We start from the raw sequence: 24,060 nt of genomic DNA, 5'->3' as shown, positions 1-24,060 counted from the left end.
GATTTGGAGTGGAACTTGGAGATGATGGTGTTAATACAGCAGTGATAGGAGATTGACACCATAAAATCAATCCTAAAATCGTGGGAGTATAATCTATGGAGAAAGGTAGCATTTTAATTTAAAAAAAAGGATGTTGATATATTTTAATTCATGATTCTAAACTAACCCTGGTGACTTTGATTTTTCCCTTAGGGCAACTTATATGCTCTGTAGGCTTATACCTGAGTATATACGGTAACTCTCTCTGAATGAAATTCAAGGTTTTCTAAATGGAAACTCTCTCTGCACACGTGTCGTGGTAAAGTTCACTCAAGGGATTGGTTCTATTACTTTCAGTTGGAAGGAGGTGAGTGAGCTATATTTTAAATATATATAAATATATATAAACAGCAATTTAAACAGGAAATGAGACTTTAAAAATAAATTCAACGAGCCCTGTTCTGGAAAATGCTAGCTGGCCAAAAGCAATGCTGAACCAAGAGTTGCAGACCCGGGTCTGTGCTATGTAAACCGGCCTCAGCTGAAGTGGATGTAGGATTGCTGCAATATTCCCAGCTCTCCCGCATTAGGCAGAGGGGGAGGAATACTAAAGAAAAAAGAAATTATCAACCGGGATTCCTGGTCCCGATTGACATAAAGGCTGGATCAGTTTTCCCGATGAAGCCCCACACAGTTGAACATGCCAACTTACATATGAATCTTTGATCACTTGAGTGAGGCATTGGAATATTCCTCAGCTATTCAACGCAGAATATTGGTAAGTAAAATAACCAATTTAAAAAGGCAATGCCTTTTTTAAAAATTAGATATATTCATTACTCTTATCACAAACTGTTCTAATATTTTAAGAATATGTGATTTTGTCAACGACTTCATCTCATAACTTGATTTTGGGAGTTAACCCCTTGTGAACTGAATATAAGTTCAAAACCTCAACACCAAAATATAAGCTTGAGTTAATGTTTCGGGTCCGAATGACTCTTCTTCAGAGCCATATGGACTCGAAACTTTAACTCTGTTTCTCTGATGATGCCAGAGCTGCTGAGTTTTTCCAGCACTTTTTGTTTTTATTTCAGATTTCCAGCATCTGCAATATTTTGCTTTCATCAAAGTTTAAATTAACTCCTCCAAAAGTTGTTTTTCTCCTTTCATGGGATGTGGGTGTCACTGGCAAGGCCAGCATTTGTTGCCCATCCCTAATTGCCCTTGAACTGAGTGGTTTGTTATGTCATTTCAGAGCTAACCACATTGCTGTGGGTCTGGAGTCACATGTAGGCCAGAAGACTCCCTTCCCTAAAGGACATTACAATGATTAATGGAGTGGATGTGGGATTGCTGCAATATTCTTAGCTCTCTCCCACATTTATTAACTGAATTTAAATTCCACCAGCCATGGTGGGATTTGAACCCACATTCCCAGAGCATTAGACTGGGGGTCACTGGATCACTAGCCCAAAAACATTATCACTACTCCATCACCTTCCTTGTAGATGAGTAAAGAAAAATGTGGGAGAACCTCATAACCTACAGGATTAACTGGGGCCTCTAGACCTTTTCAGTCACTTGACCTTTCATATGGAATGATAGGGAAGGCAAGGTACAATCTTCTCCCATAGTTACCGTGCAAAGTGCTTGCCAAGAACTTAGTGATAGCAACAGCAAATATCTTAGACTTTCTTTCATTTTTTTTTCTAAAGAAACATGCTGTGTAAGGTTGCTGTTTGTTCTCTTTAAGCATCCCTTGGTCCATGGATGATGGTGGTGCAGTGGTGATGTCACTCGTCTAGCAATCCTGAGGCCCAGACTAATGCCCTGGGGACATGGGTTTAAATCTAACCACGGCAGCTGGTGAAATTTTAAATTCAATTAATGAAAAAATATGGAATTAAAAGCTAGTCTCAGTAGCGGTGACCACGGAATTATCATTGATTGTCGTTAAAAACCTTTCTGGTTCACCCATATCCAAGGGAAGGAAATCTGCCATCCTTAACCTGGTCTGGTCTATATATGACTCTAGACCCACAGCAATGTGGTTGACTCTTAACTGCCCTGTGAAATGGCCTAGCAAACCACTCAGTTCAAGGGCAATTAGGAATGGGCAACAAAGGTTGGCCTTGCTGCCGATGTCCACATCCATGAAAGAATAAATAAAAAATATTTTTGCTTCTCTATAATATTACATCGGTCAATAAATTTGACCACGTAATCTTAGCCTGTGAGCACTGATCTGGTGGTGTGTTCCTCTCTGGTGTTGGACATAAAATGGGAATGATATACTTTGTGGGCATCCCCTGTATTTTGCAGTAAGAGATACGGAACAAAGATATGTCAAAACGGGACACGGTAATTATAAGAGGGGAGAGAAGTTTGATGCAAGTGTTGGTTCATGATGGAATCTCTGCTTGTAGAGATTAAAGTCCAGCCAAGAACAAAAGAGGACTTGTTGGAGAAAGCTTCTGTGTTCCCATAGAGAGAGATTGACTGAGCTTGTGCTAAAGGATAAATATAGAAATTATGGTCAAGTAAATATTTAGTGATTATAAATAGTTAATATCCTGCATATGAACTCCTAAAGGGAACCACATTGACATAGACATCCTCTCGGCTAGTTCCTGGTAGAGTACAGAAGACAAGTAAGCTATGTGGGATTTAGTGGGATAGGGTGGGGAATAAAAAATATAAAAATTATGATAAACTTATACAAACTTTGCTTGAAAGCCACAATTTATGGTGTGTGGCGGTTTAGTGAGCAGGGAATGTACATGCAACATTTTGTCTGAAACGATTTAGTGCAAGAAACAAAGTCTGTGGGATTAAGAGGTCCCTTTGAATTGTCTCTTCCTCCGCTCTCACCTCCTTTCCAGAAGGTTCAGATTCTGTTCAGTACATGATAGTGTCGGACTATTCAACTATGTAGGGCATTGCACGAACGTCCACATCCTCCCTAAATCAAATTGCCCCTTCCAGTGGTGAGGTAGCTGCCCCTTCAACGGAGTCCGACTGATTCAGGCCAGAGGTTAAAATTGCAACCATCTTGGTTTGGTACAGAAGGTGTGGTGGTTACTTACTAAACCATTAGTGCAGCCCTTAAGAATTGGGAACCAACCACAGCATCGGATTACTATTGAATGCCTTGTGGATGTAATATTCGCACAGAATCTCCTTACCCAGTGGCAGTGCAACAAAGGTTCACTAGGCTACTTTGTGGCATGAGGGGAGATTGAGTAGGCTAGACCTATACTACTTGGAGTTTAGAAAAAAACAGATGATTGAATTGAAACATTTGAAATTCTTAAGGAGCTTGACAGGGTAGATGCTGAGGAAAGGTTTTCCCAGGGCGGGGAAACTAGAACCTGGGGTCCCAGCCTGAGAAAAAAAAGGTCTGAGGTGAGGAGAAATTTCTTCGCTCAAAGGGTTGCGAATCTTTGAAATTCTGTACCCCAGAGGGCTGTGGATTCTCTGTCATTGAGTATATTCAAGCCACAGGTCGATAGATTTCTTTGGGGTACTAAGGGTACAAGACATTTTGGTTATTAAGACATTTGGAAAGTGGGAAGTGTGGGAAGTGGAGTTAAGGTAGAAGATCAGCCATGAATGGTGGAGTATCCTTGAAGGACCAAATGGTCTACTCCAACTTGTCGTTCTTCTGTTCTTATGGCTCTACCTGGTGAGATTCACCATTAAACCCAAACACTTGAACAATAGACAAGTATGCAAAGCTACTGAAGGAATTCCTTGGAACAGTCTTTTCATTTAGGGGGCAACACCTTCAGGAGAGAAGAGAAAGAGCGGAAATTGGCAGAGAAAAGGCAAGGGATCAGTGCCCCAAATGACTTGAAAGATAGCACCATGTTTTTATTGTCACTGGAGCTCCCTACCTAACAGCATTGAGGGTGGACCTTCACCAAAGGGACTGCAGTGGTTCAAGAAGATGGCTCATCACTACCTTCTCAAGGGGCAATTAGGGATAGGCAATAAACACTGGCCTAGCCAGTGCCACCCATTACCCTGTGAATGAATAAATAAACTCTCCCTGCCCACCCTGTACCGCTCTATTGAAAGACAATCTGTACAAAGGGAAAATAACAAATGCCATACGATTATGAACATAACCATTTGGACTTGAACCTTGATCAGAGAAAACACTTTCTCAGCACCTACCCTGTTGAACTCCTTAAGAATTTCGTATGTTATCGTTTTTCATGGCTAAAACTGGACAAAAGACAGGATTGTAGTTTGAGTTGTGACATTGATTTTACTGAAGAAAACTCAACAGAATCCTTAACAATCTCAATCTGTCTGCAAAACGCACAACAGTGAATGGACAAATGAACTTAATTTAAACACTGGGTTTGGGTTAAAATCTAGAGGTACCTCTAATACCAGTCAAAAACTCATCTACAAGCAGACACTGGCTATCTTAGTAAAGAGGCCACTGCCTGTGACGATACCTTGTGACAAGGTACACAGATGACTGCTTGAGGAATGTTTTATGGTATAGCATTGGGTAACGTTATGTTTCAGAGTAACCACTGATTTGCAACCTGTTCCAGATCGTGAAGGATGTGGGCATGGTGTCTACTCCCCATCTTGCTGGCAGTCACTGCTGCAGGAGGCTGTTGGGCTGTGTAAGTATGCATTGAGCACTAGTGCATGTCATGTTTATGGACGTCACCATGACAACCTAGTCAGATTACTCTCAGTTCCAGGCAAGGTCATTAATCAGCGAATGAGGTTCCAATTCACCAATCTATCCCCTTCTCAATTCATTCTCCGTATACAGATAAAACAACCATGCAAGCCACTACATTGCTAAAACAGCCCAAGTCATTCTCTACTTCTAGTATGGCCTACATGTGCCTCCAGCCCCACATTTTGAGCTCAAATCTTAATGCATTCCCTGTAACTAGGGATGGGCAATAAATATGCTCTCTCCAATGTTACCCAAGTGCCAAGGACAAATTATATCTGAAGGAACTTTCCTAATTCATTCCTCTTCTACAATAGACCAGATCTCTTCCCATCATCCTCCTTAGTCTAATAACAACAAGTTGCATTTAGATAGAACCTTTAACATAAGAAAACCCTCAAAGGCGTTTCACAGAAACTGGGACATAGAAGGAGATATTAGGATGGGTAGCTAAAAGCTTGGGTAAAGCTATTTGTTTCAACTAGTGTCCTAAAAGGGAGAAGAAGGCAGAGAAGTTTAGGTAGGGAAATCTGGCATTGTAAAACTTACAAAATTCTTAAGGGACCAGACAGAGTAGATTCAGAAAGGATGTTTCCCTTGGCTGGACGGGTCTAGAACCAGGGTACACAATCTCGGAATAAAGGGAAAGCCATTTAGGACTGAGATGAGGAGGAATTTCCTCACTCAGAGGATGGTGAATCTATGGAATTCTCTACCCCACAGGGCTATGGAGACTCAGTCATTGAGCATGTTCAAGACAAGGGATAGGGCGGGAAAATGGTATTGAGGTTGATGATCAGCCATGATCTAGTTGAATGGCAGAGCAGGCTCGAGGGGCTGAATGGCCTACTCCTGCTCCTATGTTGCTACACAGGCTGAAACAGCTGAAGGCATGGCTGCCACTGGTGGGGTAAATGGAGAGGGGAATGTATAAAAAGGGAGATTCAGAAGAACAGAGAGTTCATTGTAGGACTGGATGTCATGGAGATAGAGAAAGACGAGGGCACAAATACAGTACTGCAATGAAAGAATCAGCCTAGTCTGTGTGCTCAATCTCAGAACAAGGTAATCTTCAGATTCCGAGTGAGTGTGCTACCTCTAATGAAAGGCTGAAAATTAAGGCTGTTAGTAGTTTGTTAGTAGCCTACGAGAATTTCAAAGAAAACTTGTTTTATGGCATTATAAAGTTAAAAATAAATGAGTGCTTTGTGACTCAGAAGACGCATGGCCAAGAACAATGAATATTTCTATATTCTATGACAATATCTTGATAGTGGGGGGAGGAAAGTGCTCAAGCTTAAACTGAAATCAACAATTTCCCTTCAGCCTGCTCTTCATTAACCAGCTCATACCCTCTCTATGCCATGCCCTATGGGTGGGGACCTGGTTATCACTTGAAGCCCAGGAAGAGATGAGAAGAAGGATCTGGTAGGATTTGCTACAAGAATGTGGGCAACATGGCCTGAAAAATCTTGGGCCCGGGTAGCCCCGATCTTGGGGCAAGTGCTGATCATAGCCAGATAACAGTAACGATAATGTGATCCACCGCAGTGCACAAGGGGAGCAGAAGGTAACATTCCTGCCCTTTATCACTATCTCGATGGAGTTAAGCTTGGGAAACATACCAACTTCCAATGTCCAGGCTTTTACATAAAGAGTTCCCATTTGGGGAGGTAACTGTGGAATTGCAACTGATCTTTATTCAGGAGAGGAGGGGCGACACGGGAATAAGAGACAGACATAAAGCTAGGCTAAAAGTAGGCACGTCTCAGAGAAATTGGAGGAACTCCATCCACCATATTTGAAGTATTGTGCTCAATTCTAGCCACAAAGCTAGAGAAGGGTTCAGAGAGAACAATGACACTGGTCCCATTGAAATGTTCTTCCTTGTTTTCAAGTCCCTCCATGGTCTCGCCCCTCCCTATCTCTGTAACCTCCTCCAGCTGCACAACCCTCCGAGATCTCTGCGCTCCTCCAATTCTGGCCTCTTGTACGTCCCCGAGTTTATTTGCTCCATTGGCAGCTGTGCCTTCATTCATCTCAGCCCTAAGCTCTGGAATTCCCCCTATAAACCTCTCCACCTCTCTCTCCTCATTTAAAAGCCTCTTTAAAATGTAGATCTTTGACCAAGCTTTTGGTCACCTATCCTATCACATCGCCTTATGTGGTTTAGTGTCCAATTTAGTTTGATAGCCCACCTATGAAGTGCTTTGGGATATTTTACTACATTAAAGATGCTATATAAATGCAAGTTGTTGTTAAGGCTATGAACTATGAGGTAAGCTTTAGCTGTATGAGTCTAATTGGATGCTGACGATTAGGTATGAGGTAGAAATGTTGAAGCGTACAAAATGTTAAACTGTACAGAGAAGATAAGACTCGCATTTATGTAGCGCTTTTCACCTCACATCTCAAAGTGCTTTAAAGCCAATGAAATACTTTTTGAAGTCTAGTCACTGTTGTAATGTAGAAAACACACCAGCAAGTTTGTGCACAGCAAGCTCCCACAAACAGCAATGTTTTAATGACCAGGGGGTGGCATAGTGATTTTGTCACTGGCCAGAGACCCAGGGTTAATGCTCTGGGGACCTGGGTTCAAATCCTACCATGGCAGATGTTAATATCTGGAATTAATTGCCTAATGATAACCATGAAATTGTCATAAAAACCCATCTGGTTCACTAATGTCCTTTAGGGAAGGAACTCTGCTGGCCTACATATGACTCCATACCCAAGGCAATGTGGTTGACTCTTTAAAAAAAAAATGCCCTCTGAACAAGGGCAATAAATGCTGGCCTTGCCAGTGACACCCACACACGTCCACGAACAAATAAAATAAAATAACCTGTTTTGTGATGTTGATTGAGGGATATTTTGCCCAGGACACTGGGGAGAACTCCCCTGCTCTTCTTCATAATAGTGCCAGGGGATCTTATATATCCATTCACACAGGCAGATGAAGCTTTGGTTTAATGTCTCATTCAGAAGACAACACTCTGACAGTGCAGTACTCCCGACAGTGCAGCACTCCCGACAGTGCAGCACTCCCGACAGTGCAGCACTCCTGACAGTGCAGTACTCCCGACAGTGCAGTACTCCCGACAGTGCAGCACTTCGACAGTGCAGTACTCCCGACAGTGCAGTACTCCCGACAGTGCAGCACTCCCGACAATGCAGCACTCCCGACAGTGCAGCACTCCGACAGTGTCAGCCTTGATTTTTGTACTCAAGCCCTGGAGTGGGACATGAATCCAGAACCTCGGGAGGCAAGAGAGCTACCAACTGCGGCAGGGCTGTCTTGGGACAGAATATTACTTTAAAGTAAGATTAGAGATCACACGTTTGAATAAGTGAGAAATAATTTCAGATCAAAATTAAGAATAGATGCCTTTCTCGAAGAACGAGACATGTTTGGCGCAATCCGCTTGGTACAAGGAAGGTGAGGCAAATAGGTTCATTCCACTGAGGGTGGATACTTTACTGAGTGAGCTAGGATGCTGGAGTGATGAGCTGAAATGGGCTGAATGGACTATCTGATTTTTAGTGTGCACATTTGCTGCCATATGTCACAGCACTTTTCTCTAAGTGATTCATTGTGCGAAGAACTTTGAAATGACTAACCCTGATAAAGCATCATATAAAATGTTGAAATTCATGTTGCTTCGGCAGTTTTACAGGATGCCAGATTTAGCTCATTCTGTATCACCCAATGTCAATTGTACCAAAGGATCAAAGTCAAATTGACTACCAGCTGGAATACAGTTAACACTTGAGATGTCATTTATCACATGCCTAAAGGATGTTGAGGTAATGTGTCAAAAACAAGGAAGATAATATCATTCATGATATCGTTACAACAGTTTCACTCACAATCACAACAGCCTAGCACAAACTAGGTTCAGTTAAATATAATTTATATTATTGTTACAGATAGGAGTGGGGGTTCAATTTAAATGGCCCGATTTCTTCTCTCACCACCCGTCCGTAAACAGAAAGTGGCTTTGATTTGGATTTCCTCCTTCAGAAGCAGTGGCGCACTTCCCAACCCCCTCAGTTTTGGTGTGATCCAATTTCTACTAATAACCCCACAGAAAACTTGAGATAGTGTAAGCTCAGAGGGTTAGTTTATTCGCACATGCTCAAAACGTTGGGGGGGGGGGGGGAGGCGTCACTACGTAGCCCCCTATGCGTTCATACAATAAATGGGGGATACGAAAAGAAGGATTTACAGGGCAAAGACCAAAGTAGAAACAGTGTGGATGGGGGTCAGGCATTCAAACTGGGACAGAGCCCTTTTTCTCTGCTGCGGCAGGTAGATGGAAGCTGGCAGATCGACTTGCATTTCAGCAAGATAGTATAACTGGTTCTCCCAGCTGGGTGGGGGGAATGGGGGGGTGGGGGCTGTCATGTCACATGACTCCAACCTCTCCACTTTGGCTTTGGCGAAGGATGTATATTCCTTTGTCTGAGTTCCTGAGATTGTTAATGTTCTAACCATTAAGAATTTGAAAGGAAGGTTGCAGGTCTTTTTGTCCTAGTAGACAACTCGGCTTTGGTTGGCCAGGCCTAGCCTATGAAATATAGATGGCCTTTGTATGATTCCCTTTGAATTTGGTCTCTGCAGTCCACAGGGGTCGTTAGGATCCCTTCAGAGATAGTGAGGCGCAAGCTGCTGCAATACTGTCAAATAACTAATTGTTTGAGGGTCACAGCCAGACATGGCTTCAGCCATTTTAAAAGGTCATTATCCAGTTTTAAAATTTTATATATTAGCCATGAGGGTATATACATATAAATATTATATAAAAATATAATGTGCATTTTAGCCCTGTTACCTTATGGATTCAGAATTAAAATACCTGAGCAAATATTGCAGAGGTTATTTGATTGCAAAGCAAGATTATATGATCATAAGAAATAGGAGCATGAAATAGGCCATTCGGCCCATAGAGTCTGCCCCGCTATTCAGTGAATTCATGGCTAATCTAATTGTGGCCTTAACTTCACTTTCCTGCCTGCCCCCCATAACCCTTATCAATCAAAAATCTATCTAATTCAGCCTTGAATATATTCAATGACTCAGGCCCCACTGCTCTCTGGGGAAGAGAATTCCAAAGATTAACCAGCTCATACCCTATGTATGGCATGCACAATTGGCAGAGACCTGGTTATCACTAGAAGCCCAGCAAGAGATGAGAAGAAGAATCTGGTAGGATTTGCTGCAAGAATATGGGCAACATGGCCTGAAAAATCTTAGGCTCAGGTAGCCCCAATCTTGGGGCAAGTGCTGATCATAGCCAGATAACGGTAATGATACTGTGATCCACTGCAGTGCACAAGGGGAGCAGAAGGTAACATTCCTGCCCTTTATCATTATCTTGATGGAGCTAAGCTTGGGAAACTTGCCAATTTCTAATGTTCAGATCCTCTGAGAGATGAAATTCCTCCTCATCCCCATCTTAAATGGAAGACCCCTTATTTTGAAACTGTGCCCCCTAGTTCTTGATTCCCCCATGAGTGGAAACATCCACTCAGCAATGACCCTGTCAAGCAACACCCCCCCCACCTCAGAATCCTTTACATTTCAATAAGCTCACCCCTCATTCTTCTAAACTCCAATGAGAGTATAGCCCAATCTGCTCAACCTCTTCCCAGAAGACAACCCCTTCATTCCAGGAAATAGCTAAGTGAATCTCTGAACTGCCTCCAATGCAAATATATCCTACCTTAAATAAGGAGAGCAAAGCACAGTATTCTAGGTATGGTCTCACCAATGCCTTGTACAGTTGTAGCAAGACCTTTCTACTTTTATACTCCATCCCCCTTGGAGTAAAGACTAAAATTCCATTTACCTTCCTAATCACTTGCTGCACCTCCATACTAACATTTTGTGGTTCATGTACAAGGACACCCAGGTCCCTCTGTACTGCAGTATCTCTCTCTATTTAAATAATATTCTGATTTTCTAATATTCCTGCCAAAGTGGACAACCTCACACTTTCTCACGTTACACAACACCGACCAAATTTTTGCCCACTCACTTAACCTATTACTGTACCTTTGCAGATTCTTTGTATCCTCCTCACAGCTTGCTTTCCGACCTATCTTTGTATTCTCTAGAAATTTGGCTATAATACAGTCAGTCCCTTCATCCAAGTCATTAGTGTAGATTGTATATAGTTGAAGCCCCAGCACTGATCCTTGTGGCAGTCCACTAGTTACAGTTTACTGAGCTGGAAATGACCCACTTATGCCGAATCTCTTGTTTCCTGTTAGTTGACCAATCCTCTCTCCATGCTAATATATCATCCCCAACACCATGACTTCTTATCTTGTGCAGTAACCTTTAATGTGGCGCCTTATTGAATGCCCACCACATCTCAAAGTCTCCCATGAGGCAGATCCCATTGTGGCTTGAAGCCTCACAATTCTTTTCTCTGACTGCTGAGAACTCGTCTTGCGTTACTGTGTTTCATATACTCTGAGAGCCTGGGCTACTGTTAGATTACTACTGCTCCACTACTCTTGCCTCTGAATCAGAAGCTTGTTGATTCAAGTCCCATTCCAGGACTTGGGCACAGAGATTCTGTGTAAATTAACTGCCCACTTTTCCTCCTTTCAAACATGACTACACTTCAAAAGCACTTTGGGATACCCTGAGGTGGTGACGGGTGCTATATAAATGCAAGTTTTTCTTTTAAAGCAGCATCAGTTTCTTCGTACTTTTTGGGAGGCCTGCATTTCTATTTATTCAGGCATGCCCAAGTATTTTTTTGATGGTAATTTAATAATTGTTAAGTTTGGACTTGTGTTGACTCTGCCAACACATTACACCCGATGCGCGATTATGTCATTGTAAAGTTTAGTAACTCTTTTACAGTTGGCAACTCTGTCAAATATCAGTTTACAGTTTAATGCTATCTTGCCTGGTTCATTTATTGTGTTGCTTTATGTGGTCATGCGTTAACATTAACCAATCCATTTCACATCAAACTTACTTTCTTGTAAATTTCCTACAGGTTTGGAATAGCGATGGTAAATGGCTCTGTGAACATCACAGTGCAATTCCCCTACATCAGGTAATTTAGGAATTGCTGGCAGATGCACTCTGCAAATCTTACAAGATATTACCTAATAGTGTAGAAATGCAAGGTGAGTCAGAGTAGGTGTCAGCGTGACTGCTGTGTTGCTTCCCAATATCCCCACTCGGCACAGCCAGTGGTGTTCCAGTTAATGTTTTCAAGGCCTAGGGATCATCTTCTTTCACCTCTGTCCCACTTTCTCCCCTCCTCGCTTGAAGACACTTAATTTTGCTTCGAAACGATTCCAGAGGCACCTGAATCCTGTACCATCATGGCCAACTAACCAGTCTTAATATGTAAGCTCACACTGAGGGTGTCAACAGTGCTGTGTTTCCCTGTTTGCTGTACATTTTATATATTTGATTTTTCTAAGAGCAATGCAGAGTGACACTAGTGTCTAAGTGTGAAACAGGTTTATTTACAATGCTTTGAAATATCTCTGCAATCACAAAATGTCTGCATTCATGCTTCTCCCAGCTCTAGCTTCTTCTAGCAGCTTCTGTGGTGTCCGTTTACTTTGCTCTGAGTCAACACCCAGACTAAACCAATCAAGTACAGTGAGCATGGATCAGTTACCAGACTTTCATAAGCGAGCACTGAATAATTGAACACCACCAACAGGCTATTATACCGTATGAATGAGCAAATGCCAAAACTTTTGTTATTGATCAAAGTACAAATATCAATGGGAGCTAGTTTATAGTATTGGAGATCAGGAAGGCCCAAGCATAATCTTCAACTGAAGTTTCCTTTCCCCTTAGCCCAGTGACACTGAAGTCAGTTGTTCCTCACAGTTGTCACAATTGTGACAGCAAACTTAGTGTTGACCTTCCTGTTCAGTACAAATCATTCAAGGTATGGAATTCTGCAGCAACTCACCTCCTGACTCCCAAACCCTGTCCACTAGCTACAAGGCACAAGTAAGGAGAATGATGGAATACTCTCTACTTGGCTGGATGAGCGCAGCTCCAGCAACACTCAAAGAAGCTTGATTGACACCCCATCCATCACCTTCAACATTCACACCCTCCACCACCATCGCACAGTAGCAGCAGTGTGTACCATCTATAAGATGCACTGCAACAACTCACCAAGGCTCCTTCGACAGCACCTTCCAAACCTGAAACCTCTCCCACCTAGACAGACAAAGGCAGCAGATGTATGGGAACACCACCACCTGCAATTTCCCCTCCAAGTCACTTACCATCCTAAGTTGAAACTAGACTGCCATTCCTTCACTGTCGCTGGGTCAAAATCTTTGAACTCCCTTCCTTACAGCACTGTGGGTGTAACTACACCACATGGACTGCAGCAGTTCAAGAAGGCAGCTCACCACCACCTTCTCAAGGGCAATTAGGGATGGGCAATAAATGCTGGCCTAGCCAGCGAAGCCCACATCCCATGAAAGAATTAATTCAAAAAAAGTGGCAATGGAGGTTAACAAAGCCAGAAAAAGTGTAAACAAAACACATAGGAACGTAGGACTTGGGAGCAGGAGTAGGCCGTTCAGCCCTTTGAGCCTGCTCCACCATTCAATAAGATCATGGCTGATCTGGTTGTGTTTCAAGCCACTTTGCTGTCTGACTGCCCCATAACCCTCGACCCCCTTGTCTATCAAAAGTCTGTCTAACTTAGCCTTGAATAAATCCATTGACCTGACTTCCACAGCCTCTGGGGAAGAGAATTCTACAGATCAATGACCCTTTGAGAAAAAAAAATTCTTCTCATCTCTGTCTTAAATGGTAGACCTCTTATTCTTAAGCCGTGTCCCCTGCTTCAAGTCTTTACCACAAGTGGAAGCATCCTCCTGATATCTACCCTATCAAATCCCCTCAGGGTCTTATATGTTTCAATAAGGTCAACTCTCATTCTTCTAAGCTCTAATGGGTATAGGCCCAACCTGTTCAACCTTTCTTTATAAGATAAGCTCCTCCTCCCAGGAATGAGTTGAGTGAACCTTCTGTGAACTGCTTCTAATGCATTTATGTCCTTTTTTCAAATAAAGAGACCAAAACTGTACACAGTGCTCCAGATGTGGTCTCACCAAGGCCCTGTACAGCTGCAGTAAAACTCTCCTACTTTTATATTCCGTTCCCCTTGCAATAAATGACAACATTCCATTTGCCGTCCTAATCGCTTGCTGTACCTCCATATTGAATTTTTGTGATTCAAAAAACACTGGGGTTTGTTTCTGGAGAAATAGAATTCAAAATCAAAGAACTTATTTTAAACTTATAGAGAGCCTTGGTTACATCTCACTTTGAGTACTGTGCACATTTCTGGTCTCCATGTTACAAAAAGAATGTAGAACCAGTGGAGAAATTTCAGAAAGGATCTACAGGGAGGATACCTGAGCTGGGAGAGTACAACCATCAGGAAAGCCTGAACAGGTTGGGACTCTTTTGTCTAGAAAATAAACAGCTGGTCTGCTAGAGATCATTAAAATATGAAGGTGATCAATCGGGGACATACGTACAAACATAAGAATTTGGAGCAGGAGTAGGCCACTCGGCCCCTCGAGCCTGCTCTGCCATTCAATAAGATCATGTCTGATTTGACTGTAACCTCAACCCCACATTCCCGCCTACCCCCGATAACCTTTCCCCCACTTGCTTATTAAGAGTCTATCCAGCTCAGCCTTAAGAATATTCAAAGACTCTGCTTCCACTGCCTTTTGAGGAAGAGGGTTCCAAAGACTCACGATCCTCAGAGAAAAAAAATTTCTGCTCATCTCTGTCTTAAATGGGCGACCCTTATTTTTAAACCATGACCCCTGATTCTAGATTCACCTCCCACTGAGGAAACGTCCTCTCCAAATTCACCCTATCAAGACCCCTCAGGATAAAATAACGTATGTACAAGTTGCCAGAATTGGAGGAGTGCAGAACCATTGGCAGCATAGTTAACCGTGCCAAAGGTTGTGGACAAGTCAACAAGAATTGCTTGCGGGGGGGATTAAACGAGCTTGGCAGGGGTTGGACCACCTGAGCATAAATTCAGAAGGAACAGAAGCAAAGTTGGAATTTGAAGACAGCAAATTAGCAAGTGATAAAAACAAAAAAACTGCGGATGCTGGAAATCCAAAACAAAAATAAAAACAGAATTACCTGGAAAAACTCAGCAGGTCTGGCAGCATCGGCGGAGAAGAAAAGAGTTGACGTTTCGAGTCCTCATGACCCTTCTGTCTCATGACTCGAAACGTCAACTCTTTTCTTCTCCGCCGATGCTGCCAGACCTGCTGAGTTTTTCCAGGTAATTCTGTTTTTAAATTAGCAAGTGAGTTTGGAAGGCAGGATAAACAAAGGCTAGAAAATAGACAAAGGAGTTGTTAGTGACCAGTGTTATAGACTTCAATGCAAGGAGCCTGGTGAATAAGACTAGGGTACAGATGAAAGTATGATAGCATAATCTATTATTGAAATACAGCTGCAAGGGCAGGAAAGGCATGCCAGCATTGCCAGTCAGAGGGTTTCCGATAGCAATGTTGCAACATTGGTTAAAGAAACAACCACAACTGCGAGGATGGATAATATGCTGGAAGGATCATCGAATGAGGCTATGTGGGTTGAAGTGAAGATCAGAAAAGGGGAAATTACACTGCTAGGAGTGCACTACAGCCACAAAAACAGAAGGAGATGGAAGAGCAAGTATGTATACCAAGTGCAGAGAAACGGAGAAGCAATAGGCCAGCAGCAGTAGGGGATTTCAACTATCCTAATATTAACCAGAATAAAATCAGTGTAAAAGGTATAGAGGATGCAGAATTCTTAAAATGCATTCAGGAGAACTTTTTTAACCAATACATAATAAGTCCAAGAAGAAGTGGAAATTCTGGACTTAGTTTTAGGCAATGAAACTGGGGAGGTGAAACTGGTATCAGTTAGAGAGCATTTTGGTGGTAGTGGTAATAATTCCGTTAGATAGAGTATAGTCTAGTTATAGAAAGGAATAAAGATAGACCAAGAGTAATTGCTCCAAATCAGGGAAAGAACAATTTTACTGAGCAGAGATGCGACTCGTCAAAAGTGGACTTGAAATAGCTATTTGAAACGTCAGAGCCGTGAGAAGCATTTAAGGAGGATCAGTCTTCACAAAAGGGGTGGACGATGCTGTCATTAGACTGAAAGGTGTTTGTGAAGTATTGGATGGGATAAACATAGTGAGGGGCAAATATTAAGGGGTTTAGCTTCTTTGAAAGTGGATAAGCCACCAGGCCCATATGAAACATATCCCAGGCTGCCAAGGGAGGAAATAGCAGAGGCTGCGACCATCATTTCCCGAACTTCTGGCTCCAGGTACTGCTAATATTATACCATTGTTTAATAAGGGGGGAAGGGATAGCCCTAGTAGGGAAGGGGCAGTTCCCTGAGGAACTGCTGGGAAGAAGGGTCATACAGACTCAAAATGTTAACTCTGTTTCTCTCTCCACCGATGCTGTCCGACCCGCTGAGTGTGTCCAGAGTTTTCTGTTTTTTATTTCGCATTTCCAGCTTCCGCAGTATTTTGCTTTCATCTTAGAGAAGGGACGGCCCGGGTAATTACAGGACATTCGACCCGTGTTGGAGTTGTTGAAAAAAATTCTGAGATGAGACATAGAGAAGTTTCTTCCTGCAGGGGAGTCCAAAATTAACCGCCATAAATAGAAGATAGTCACCAACAAACCCAATAAAGAATTCAGGAGAAACATCTTCACTGAGAATATGGAACTCGCTACCACAGGGAGTAGTTGAGGTGAATAGCACAGATGCGTTTAAGGGAAAGTTGAATAAATACAAGAGGGAGAAAGGAATAGAATGATATGCTGATAGGATTAGATGAAGTAGGCGTGAAGGAGATATGTTTGGAACAACCACTGGCATTGACCTGTCGGGCCAAATGGCCTGTTTCTGTACTGTAAATTCTATGTAATGTAAGTTACTGTGAACTGGTTGAGTGATAAATGTTTCACCTTTGACTTCCTGTTTCTTCCTCAGTGTCTGTGGGGCTGAACCTCCCCAGAGCTGCATTTTTGGCCAAATCATGAACATCGGGGCTTTTCTGGGTGAGTAGGTCTCGGGTGCGATCTTCAATTGGACCTTCTTTGAGAGAAGTATTTCAATCGTACCTCATGAAGACAAGTTATTGCTCCAGGGTTCAGTGAGTAAATCCCCTGCTTGCATAAAGAGCACAGGATAGATCGCTGGTCGGTGCCAGGTTACCCAATGATAAAGAGGGTAGCAGCCTGACTGGGGTTGCCAACTCTACTTGGATGTATCACTGGATGTTTCATCACATGACCTCGTGCCTCCAACTGCCCCGCCCCCTAGGCTACTGCTATTGGTCACTTGGCATGTCTATCATTGCCGCATCCTGCTTCCCTAAACCAATTGGAAATTGAAAGGACGTCATTCCCTGGTGGTGCTTGACTGTCAGTGAAAAAGCCTTTTCTCCCTTTCTCTAATATTTTTTATAACTTATAGACAGAGTTAGTCAAAGAAAATGAAAAACAACACTACTTTTTAAACCCCCTATGATTTGCCTCCAGGGTTTGCTTATAGGGATTAATCTTGGAGACTCCAGGACAATCCTGGAGGGTTGGCAATTCCAGGTTGGGTGCCACAGTTCCCCTCAAGTGGTGGGGGATGGGATGGGATGGGAGGGTGAGGGGGTGGTTCGTCTTCACTAGGGACAGGTGCCATAGCTTAGAAAACTCATGTTGTTGAAAAAACTTCTGAGACGAGACATAGAGAAGTTTCTTCCTGCAGGGGAGTCCAAAATTAACCGCCATAAACAGAAGATAGTCACCAACAAACCCAATAAAGAATTCAGGAGAATCGTCTTCACTGAGAATGTGGAACAAGATAGTCACCACGAAATCCAATAGGGAATTCAGAAGAAGCTTCTTAAGCCAAAGAGTAGTGAGGATGTAGAACTCGCTACCATAGGGAGTGGCTGAAGCAAATAGTATAGATGCATTTAAGGGGAAGCTAGACAAGCATTTTGAGGGAGAAGCGAACAGAGGTTCACGATGATAGATTTGGATGATCAAACTCGAGTGGAGCATTGACGCTAGCATGGACTGGCTGAATGGCCATATATCCTATGTAATCCTATGTAATAATACAGAAAAGAGACACAAATGTTGGAAAGAAATCTGAGGGATTTGTCATAAACAAAGACTATAAAGATCTTACATTTATGTAGCACCTTCCATGACTTCAGGATGTCCCAATGTGCTTTACATCCAATGAAGTACTCTTGAAGTGTTTTCACTGTTGTAATGTAGGCATTGTGGCAGCCATTTTGTACACAGCAAGCCCCCACAAACAGCAATGTGAGAACAGCTGGATCATCTGTCTCATGACCTAAAAGAGGTTACGTTGCAAACAGTCTATGATTCAGAAAGGATGTTTGTCTTTTCTTAAGCTGCTCTTTCTCATTCTTTGCAGTCACTTGGGTTTGTGTCATCCGGTACCAGCAGGTGGTAGACTACGGATACCAGTCCTCCCTGAACATTGTCAGTCTGGTGGCCGGGTGCCTGTGCGCTTTTGGAGGCTCTTTGGTGGGGAATTTTCAGGTAACTCATGGGCCAGGATTTTTCAGTCGGTGTGCTGGGGTTGGGGGTGGGGGGGGGGGCGGCGGTGGCGGGTCCGACACGCCAGAACGTAAAATAACGCGCGGTGACATCAGGCGTGATTCCCAACGTCATTGCGCTGTCTCGCAATGCTTCGTTTGGCGGGCGCGCGCCGGAGTCGGCTGCGCGCCTGCCGATAATTGATAGGCCTATGGTGGCCATTATCGAATTAAATTAATGTCAAGTTAACGCTGCCCGTCCAACCTTCCGGGTGGCGGGGCAGGTGAAATGGCCAAGCGGCCTTTACGTTTTTTTTTAGGAAACCTCGTCCATGAGCGGGGTGGGGTTTCCTAAAGCTCTTATGAATGAAATAAAAAGTTTTCCCGAAAAGTGAAACCACGTCCCATCTTATGTGACACAGTCACATGAGGGCCACGTTTCATTAAATTTTTATTGATTTTATTTATTATTTTCAAAAGCGCTTCAACCTCCCTGAGGCACGGAGCTCCGTCAGGGAGATTGAAGTGCTCTTTCACACAAAAGAGCACTGGCCCTGACTCTCCCTCTTTACCCCGCCTGCACAGGTACCGCTCTCAGGTACCCTGAATTGGCTCGCCCGGGTAAAATGGCAGTGTGGAGCCGATTGGTCGGCTCTGCGACCGTCCCTGCCCATTCCACCGAGCCTGCCCGACGTGGGAACGATTCAGGTCTTTGTATCAGACTCCAGATCAGCATCAGAAGTGGGGAGGTAGATTGCAGTAGGGGAGTAGTTTTGGTTGAAGGGCCCCGAGTCTTGCTGGGTTAGGGTTTCAATGGCAGCCGCCATTTTCTGTGACCAAGCATGAATAATAACTGCACACATCCAAAACAGACAGGCCAGAAAAGCCCATGAACCATCAAGACTGTCCCACACTCATGAGGTCCGGAGCATGAGTGTGGGAAACACCGGAAAAGCCGGCATTTATTGCCCATCCCTAATTGCGTTTGTGAAGGTGATGGTGAACAAATTACTGTCTTTGTTTCAGCAAAATACCCTGAAGTAAGTCCTGTTCTTTCAGCACGAACTTAATAAAAACCAAAAATGCTGTTGCAAAACCTATAAAAGGAAAACTCACTTGACCCCCATCTTCCCATCCTCTCCTGCACATAGGGCAGGTTTTATGCTCCTATATGTGGGACAAGGGAGGGGAAGGTACAAATTACATGCTGCTGGCACAATTGTCACCTTTTTCCTGGTGAGGGTATCGGCAACAGAAGAGCTACCTACCTGCAAGCTGCAGGTAGCCAATTAAGGTAGGTAAATGGCCATTTAAGGCCAACTAACAGAGATCGACACGATCACCATCTTGAGGCACCCTCTCTTTCTCTCACCTGAACTGCAGCCTTTATCTTCTTTTGATCTGGAGGGCCTCCTATTGGTCCTCCGACTTTAAGAGCCTGCCCAGCATTTTAGTTGGATTGTGAGCCCATCCTCTGGCCACTGATGGGTCAATCGGAGGAAAATCACTGCTAGTGATTGTTCCCAAATCAGAGCGGGGTCATGACCCCCATTTGACCCTGAGATCAGGGTCCTGAAGCAAAACCCTGCCCCTTGGCTAATGATCCAGCAGGAGGCCCTGCAGCTCAGAAGGAGCTGCCGCTTGCTGCTTTAGGTGAGAGAGAGAGAGCGAGAGAGAGAGAGAGAGAGGATGCCTCCATCTTGAGAAGCCCTCTCTGCAACTTTTAAAAGTTTTACATTAAAAAAATAGCCACAGCTGCTGGGCCACCATCTTGCAGTCCACCTGCAGGCAGCTGGTCTGGTTCCAGCACCATGGCGGGGAAGGGGGGGTGGGGTGGGTGGGGGGTGTGCGGGGTAGGGGGCTGCAGGATGACTGGAAAATTCCAGTAGCCCTTCCATTGCAGATCCCGCCTTGTGATAATGGCCCAGCATCGAGATGTTGCTGGCAAACCAGTAATGCCATTTATGTCTGTACTCCCCTGGACAACTAGCTCCATAACATAACCCTTATGCTACCACCCCTGATGGGCTCATACGTGCCCTTCCCCTTTCCTTAGACTATTATCTTGGGTCCAGTTTCTTGTTTTCCATCATTTTCTATCCTGGGACTAATCCAGTTGAATCCAGAAAGTGACAGGTGGTCTTTTGTTTAGTATAACTGCATGCTTCTACATAATTAATTGTGAAAGAAAAGAGACATGCTGCTGAAACTTTTCGTCTTGAACTCATCAGGATAGATTTAAGAATGCCAAATTTCAAAAGGAGCAACGAGTTATACTGCATGAGAAAAGGGTGGTGATTCATTGGTAAGTCAGTTCTGGTTGGTCAAGGCATTGCCATGGAGAATGCACCAGGGAGCTATTGTCCCTCAAGCTTTTGTTCAATTCAAAAATGCATACTCCATGGCAATGCTTCAACCAAGCAGAGTCAACTTGTCAACCAATCAGCACCTTTTTCTCAAGGAGTTTAATTTTTGTTCCCTTTGAAATTTGGCATTCTTGCATCTGTCCTGATGAGTGCAAGGTGAAAAGCTTTGATAGCATGTCTCTTTTTTCTTGAGCAATTCTCAAGTTTGGTACTACCAAGAGACTACACAGCCAATTATTGGCTAGTCACACAACGTTAGTTCAAGTAATTCAATGCAGGCGGAGAGGAAACAATAAGAAACACAAATTCAAGCAGAGAAACTAACCTCTCCATTTATTTTCTCAATAGACCATCAACCAGATTCACGTGCACCTAATTGGGGCTTTTCTCACGTTCTTTATTGGGAATCTCTACTTCTGGCTCCAGGTGGCACTCACCTACAAGATACAACCAAGGCATGGAGGGAAGTGGATTGGCCCCGTTCGGATAATCTGCTGCCTTGTCTGCACAGTCTGTCTCATCCTGTGTATCCTTTAGCCAGAAGCCAATATATTGATTAACATTATCAACGCGCACAAAGACTATGTGACTGCATCACGTTCGTTCAAATCCGACCCAGGATAAGAAGGGATGATGAAAAGAATGGTTCCAGGGAGGAACTTCAGTTACATTGATAGCTTGGAGAAGCTGGGGTTGTTTTCCTTGGAGAAGAGAAGGCTGAGAGGAGATTTGATAGAGGTGTTCAAAATCATGAGGGGTTTGTACAGTAGATGGGGAGAAACTGTTGCCACTGGTGGAAGGATTGAGAATGAGAGGGCACAGATTTAAGTTAGTTGGTGAAAGAAGCAGTGGAGATGTGAGGAGAAACTTTTTCACACAGCGAGTGGTTAGGATCTGGAATACGCTGCCTCAGAGTGATGGAGGCAGGTTCCATCAAGTCATTCAAGAGGGAATGTGCAGGGTTACGAGGAATGGCACTGGTTGCATTGCTCATTTAGGGAGCCAGCATGATGACTCATGATGGGCAGAAAGATTTCCTTCTGTGTTGTGCTGTGATTTTGTGAAGATTCCTTTCTCTGAAGAGGTTCAGTGAGCCAGAAAGGGTCTCAGGGACCTGATCAAATTGGCACTCTGAGCTCCCTCGGGAGCTTTAGTGTTGATAGGCCTCGGAGACCAGAAGGCCTCAGGCTCTATTCCTGCTTTTCGGTGGTGCAGCAGGTACTGACCCTTTGATTGTCCTCTGGGCCCTGGGACTAGATGGAGAATCTGGGGTTTGGTGGGGCGGGGTAAAATCCACCTGAATTCTTGCTGACTATGGAATGTCAGCCAGTTGGGATAGATACTGGAGGTGAGCCAGCATCTGGGGAATAGTCACTTCATGACAAGTTAGGAGACTCAATAAGACAGATCAGGAGAGAAAGTCCTTCATCTCATACGTGGTATTCTGGAACTAAAGCACCATCTTTGAACCTGTTTCCTTGACCATTCCACCAGTGGTGTTGCTGCACAATTGGAAGAGGAGAACGGCAGCGGCGATATGTGAATGGATTGCTGGAATGGTTCTCCTCCTCCTCTTTGGACTCTTTGCCGTGGATTTTCGGCACATTAACGGTCAATACTTCCACGTCATGCTGGAAAAGACCAGGATCCAAAACTCAACCACCACATTGGAGTTATAGCAGAAGCCATATCGATCTGCAATGCCAATTCTTTTTTAAGAGAAAAATAACATTTTATAGAGTTTGACTGGTCTCTTTTGCTGCTGTGTGGGCTGGGAAGACTCTGGGATGATTCATCACACGCCCGAGATGTGGCGTGGGATGTTTTATTGCATTAAAGGTGCTACAGGAATGCGGGTTGTTGTAGTGTAAAAATGAGTGCAAAGCATCGGTCGATCCCAGTTATTTGAGGGCCCTCAGAATTAGGGGAAAAAGGAAATCACCATTATGATCAATATCCTTCTGCTTGTTTTTACCCAGCTTGATTAATCTGTTTTCGCTAAATCCAGTAATCTCTGTATGGCATTAAGATAGATGTCACCATGATCCATTGAAGCCAGGAACAAGCTGGATGGGCTGAATGGCCTCCTCCTGTTCCTACGAATCAACTCATGGAATTGTTATGGTGAACTGACTGTGCCTGACCATTTCAGGGTACTGGATTAACAGCAATACAGATACAAAGGCATTTCTATGACACATTTTTATAATCTCAGGATGTGCCAAAGTGCTTTACAACCATTGAAGTACTGTTGGAATGGTAGGAAGTACAGCAACAACAACTTAGATTTATATACCACCTGGAATTTAGTGGAACAGTCCAAGGCACTTCACAGGAGATATTATCAAATAAAATTTGACACCGAGCCACCTAGGGAGATATTGGGGCAACTTACCAAAAGTTTAGACAATGGAGTAGGCTTTAACCTGAGTCTAAAGGAGGAGGGCAAGACAGGAAGAGAGGTTTAGAGAGGGAATTGCAGAGTTTAGGGACTTGGCCATTCGAGGCACGGCCGCCAATGTCGGAAAGATAACAATCGGGAGTGAGCAAAATGCCGGATTTGGAGGAGTGCAGAGATCTGGGAGGGTTGTAGAGCTGGAGGAGATGATGGAGAGTGGGAGAGGCGAGGCTGTTAAAATCAAGCATGAGGGTTTTAAAATTGAAAGAGGTGCCATTGTGGGTAGTGAACATAGGGATGATGGATAAACGACAATCAATTTGTCCACAAGAAGCTCCCACTAACAATGTGATAATGACCAGGTAAGCTGTCTATGTGATGTTGATTAAGGGATCAATATTGAGCAGGTCACTGTGGAGAACTCCCCCTGCCCTTCTTCGAAGCAGTGCTGTGATATCTTTTATGTCCGCCTGTGAAGGCAAACAGGGACTCGTGAGTTAGCATCTCATGTGAAAGATGCCACCTCAGCACTGCAACTGGAATGTCATCTTGTGTAGAGTTACAGACAACAGCACAGGATACCAGATGGGAAGGTTATTGAGCCCACAGCGTCTGAATTTGATGAGAGAGAGAGAGCCACTGCTGGAAAGCTTGATTAATGTCATACTGTCACTGAACTGGGTTCATCGGTCTTCTGCTTGTTAACTCACATCCTTCTTAATGTCAAAGTTCAATGATTCCTTTTATCCAGTTCATTGGAGTTAGCAACACACTCCATTTATTGACATTTAGTAATATGAGCAGATATATAGAGAGCAATGAAGTTAAATGATGTTTGTTAGCAGTGTGACTTCTAATGATGTGAAGACTGGCCGTGTGCCTGTACATGAGCAATCGTCACCCATCACCCCACCCCTTCCACAGGTTAATCCACAATATCAAGCAGTGTGAGGAGGTAGTGGCATAACGTTA

At 43.6% G+C, this 24,060-nt stretch overlaps 1 protein-coding gene across 1 annotated transcript; it reads left to right on the top strand.

The window, feature by feature from the left end:
• Positions 1-478: 478 nt before the first annotated feature.
• Positions 479-22,369, top strand: LOC121271491 (modulator of macroautophagy TMEM150B-B-like). The gene is made up of 7 exons (XM_041177473.1): positions 479-757; positions 4,554-4,628; positions 11,710-11,769; positions 16,746-16,813; positions 18,201-18,328; positions 21,039-21,216; positions 22,185-22,369. The coding sequence occupies exons 2-7, from the start codon at positions 4,564-4,566 to the stop codon at positions 22,367-22,369; spliced, it is 684 nt and encodes a 227-aa protein (XP_041033407.1). The 5' UTR covers positions 479-757; positions 4,554-4,563.
• Positions 22,370-24,060: the final 1,691 nt, after the last annotated feature.

The sequence above is a fragment of the Carcharodon carcharias genome, chromosome 31 (assembly GCF_017639515.1).
Source record: "Carcharodon carcharias isolate sCarCar2 chromosome 31, sCarCar2.pri, whole genome shotgun sequence".
Lineage (NCBI taxonomy): Eukaryota > Metazoa > Chordata > Chondrichthyes > Lamniformes > Lamnidae > Carcharodon > Carcharodon carcharias.
Note: the sequence above shows the minus strand (reverse complement) of the source record. Positions and strands in the feature narration are given on the sequence as shown.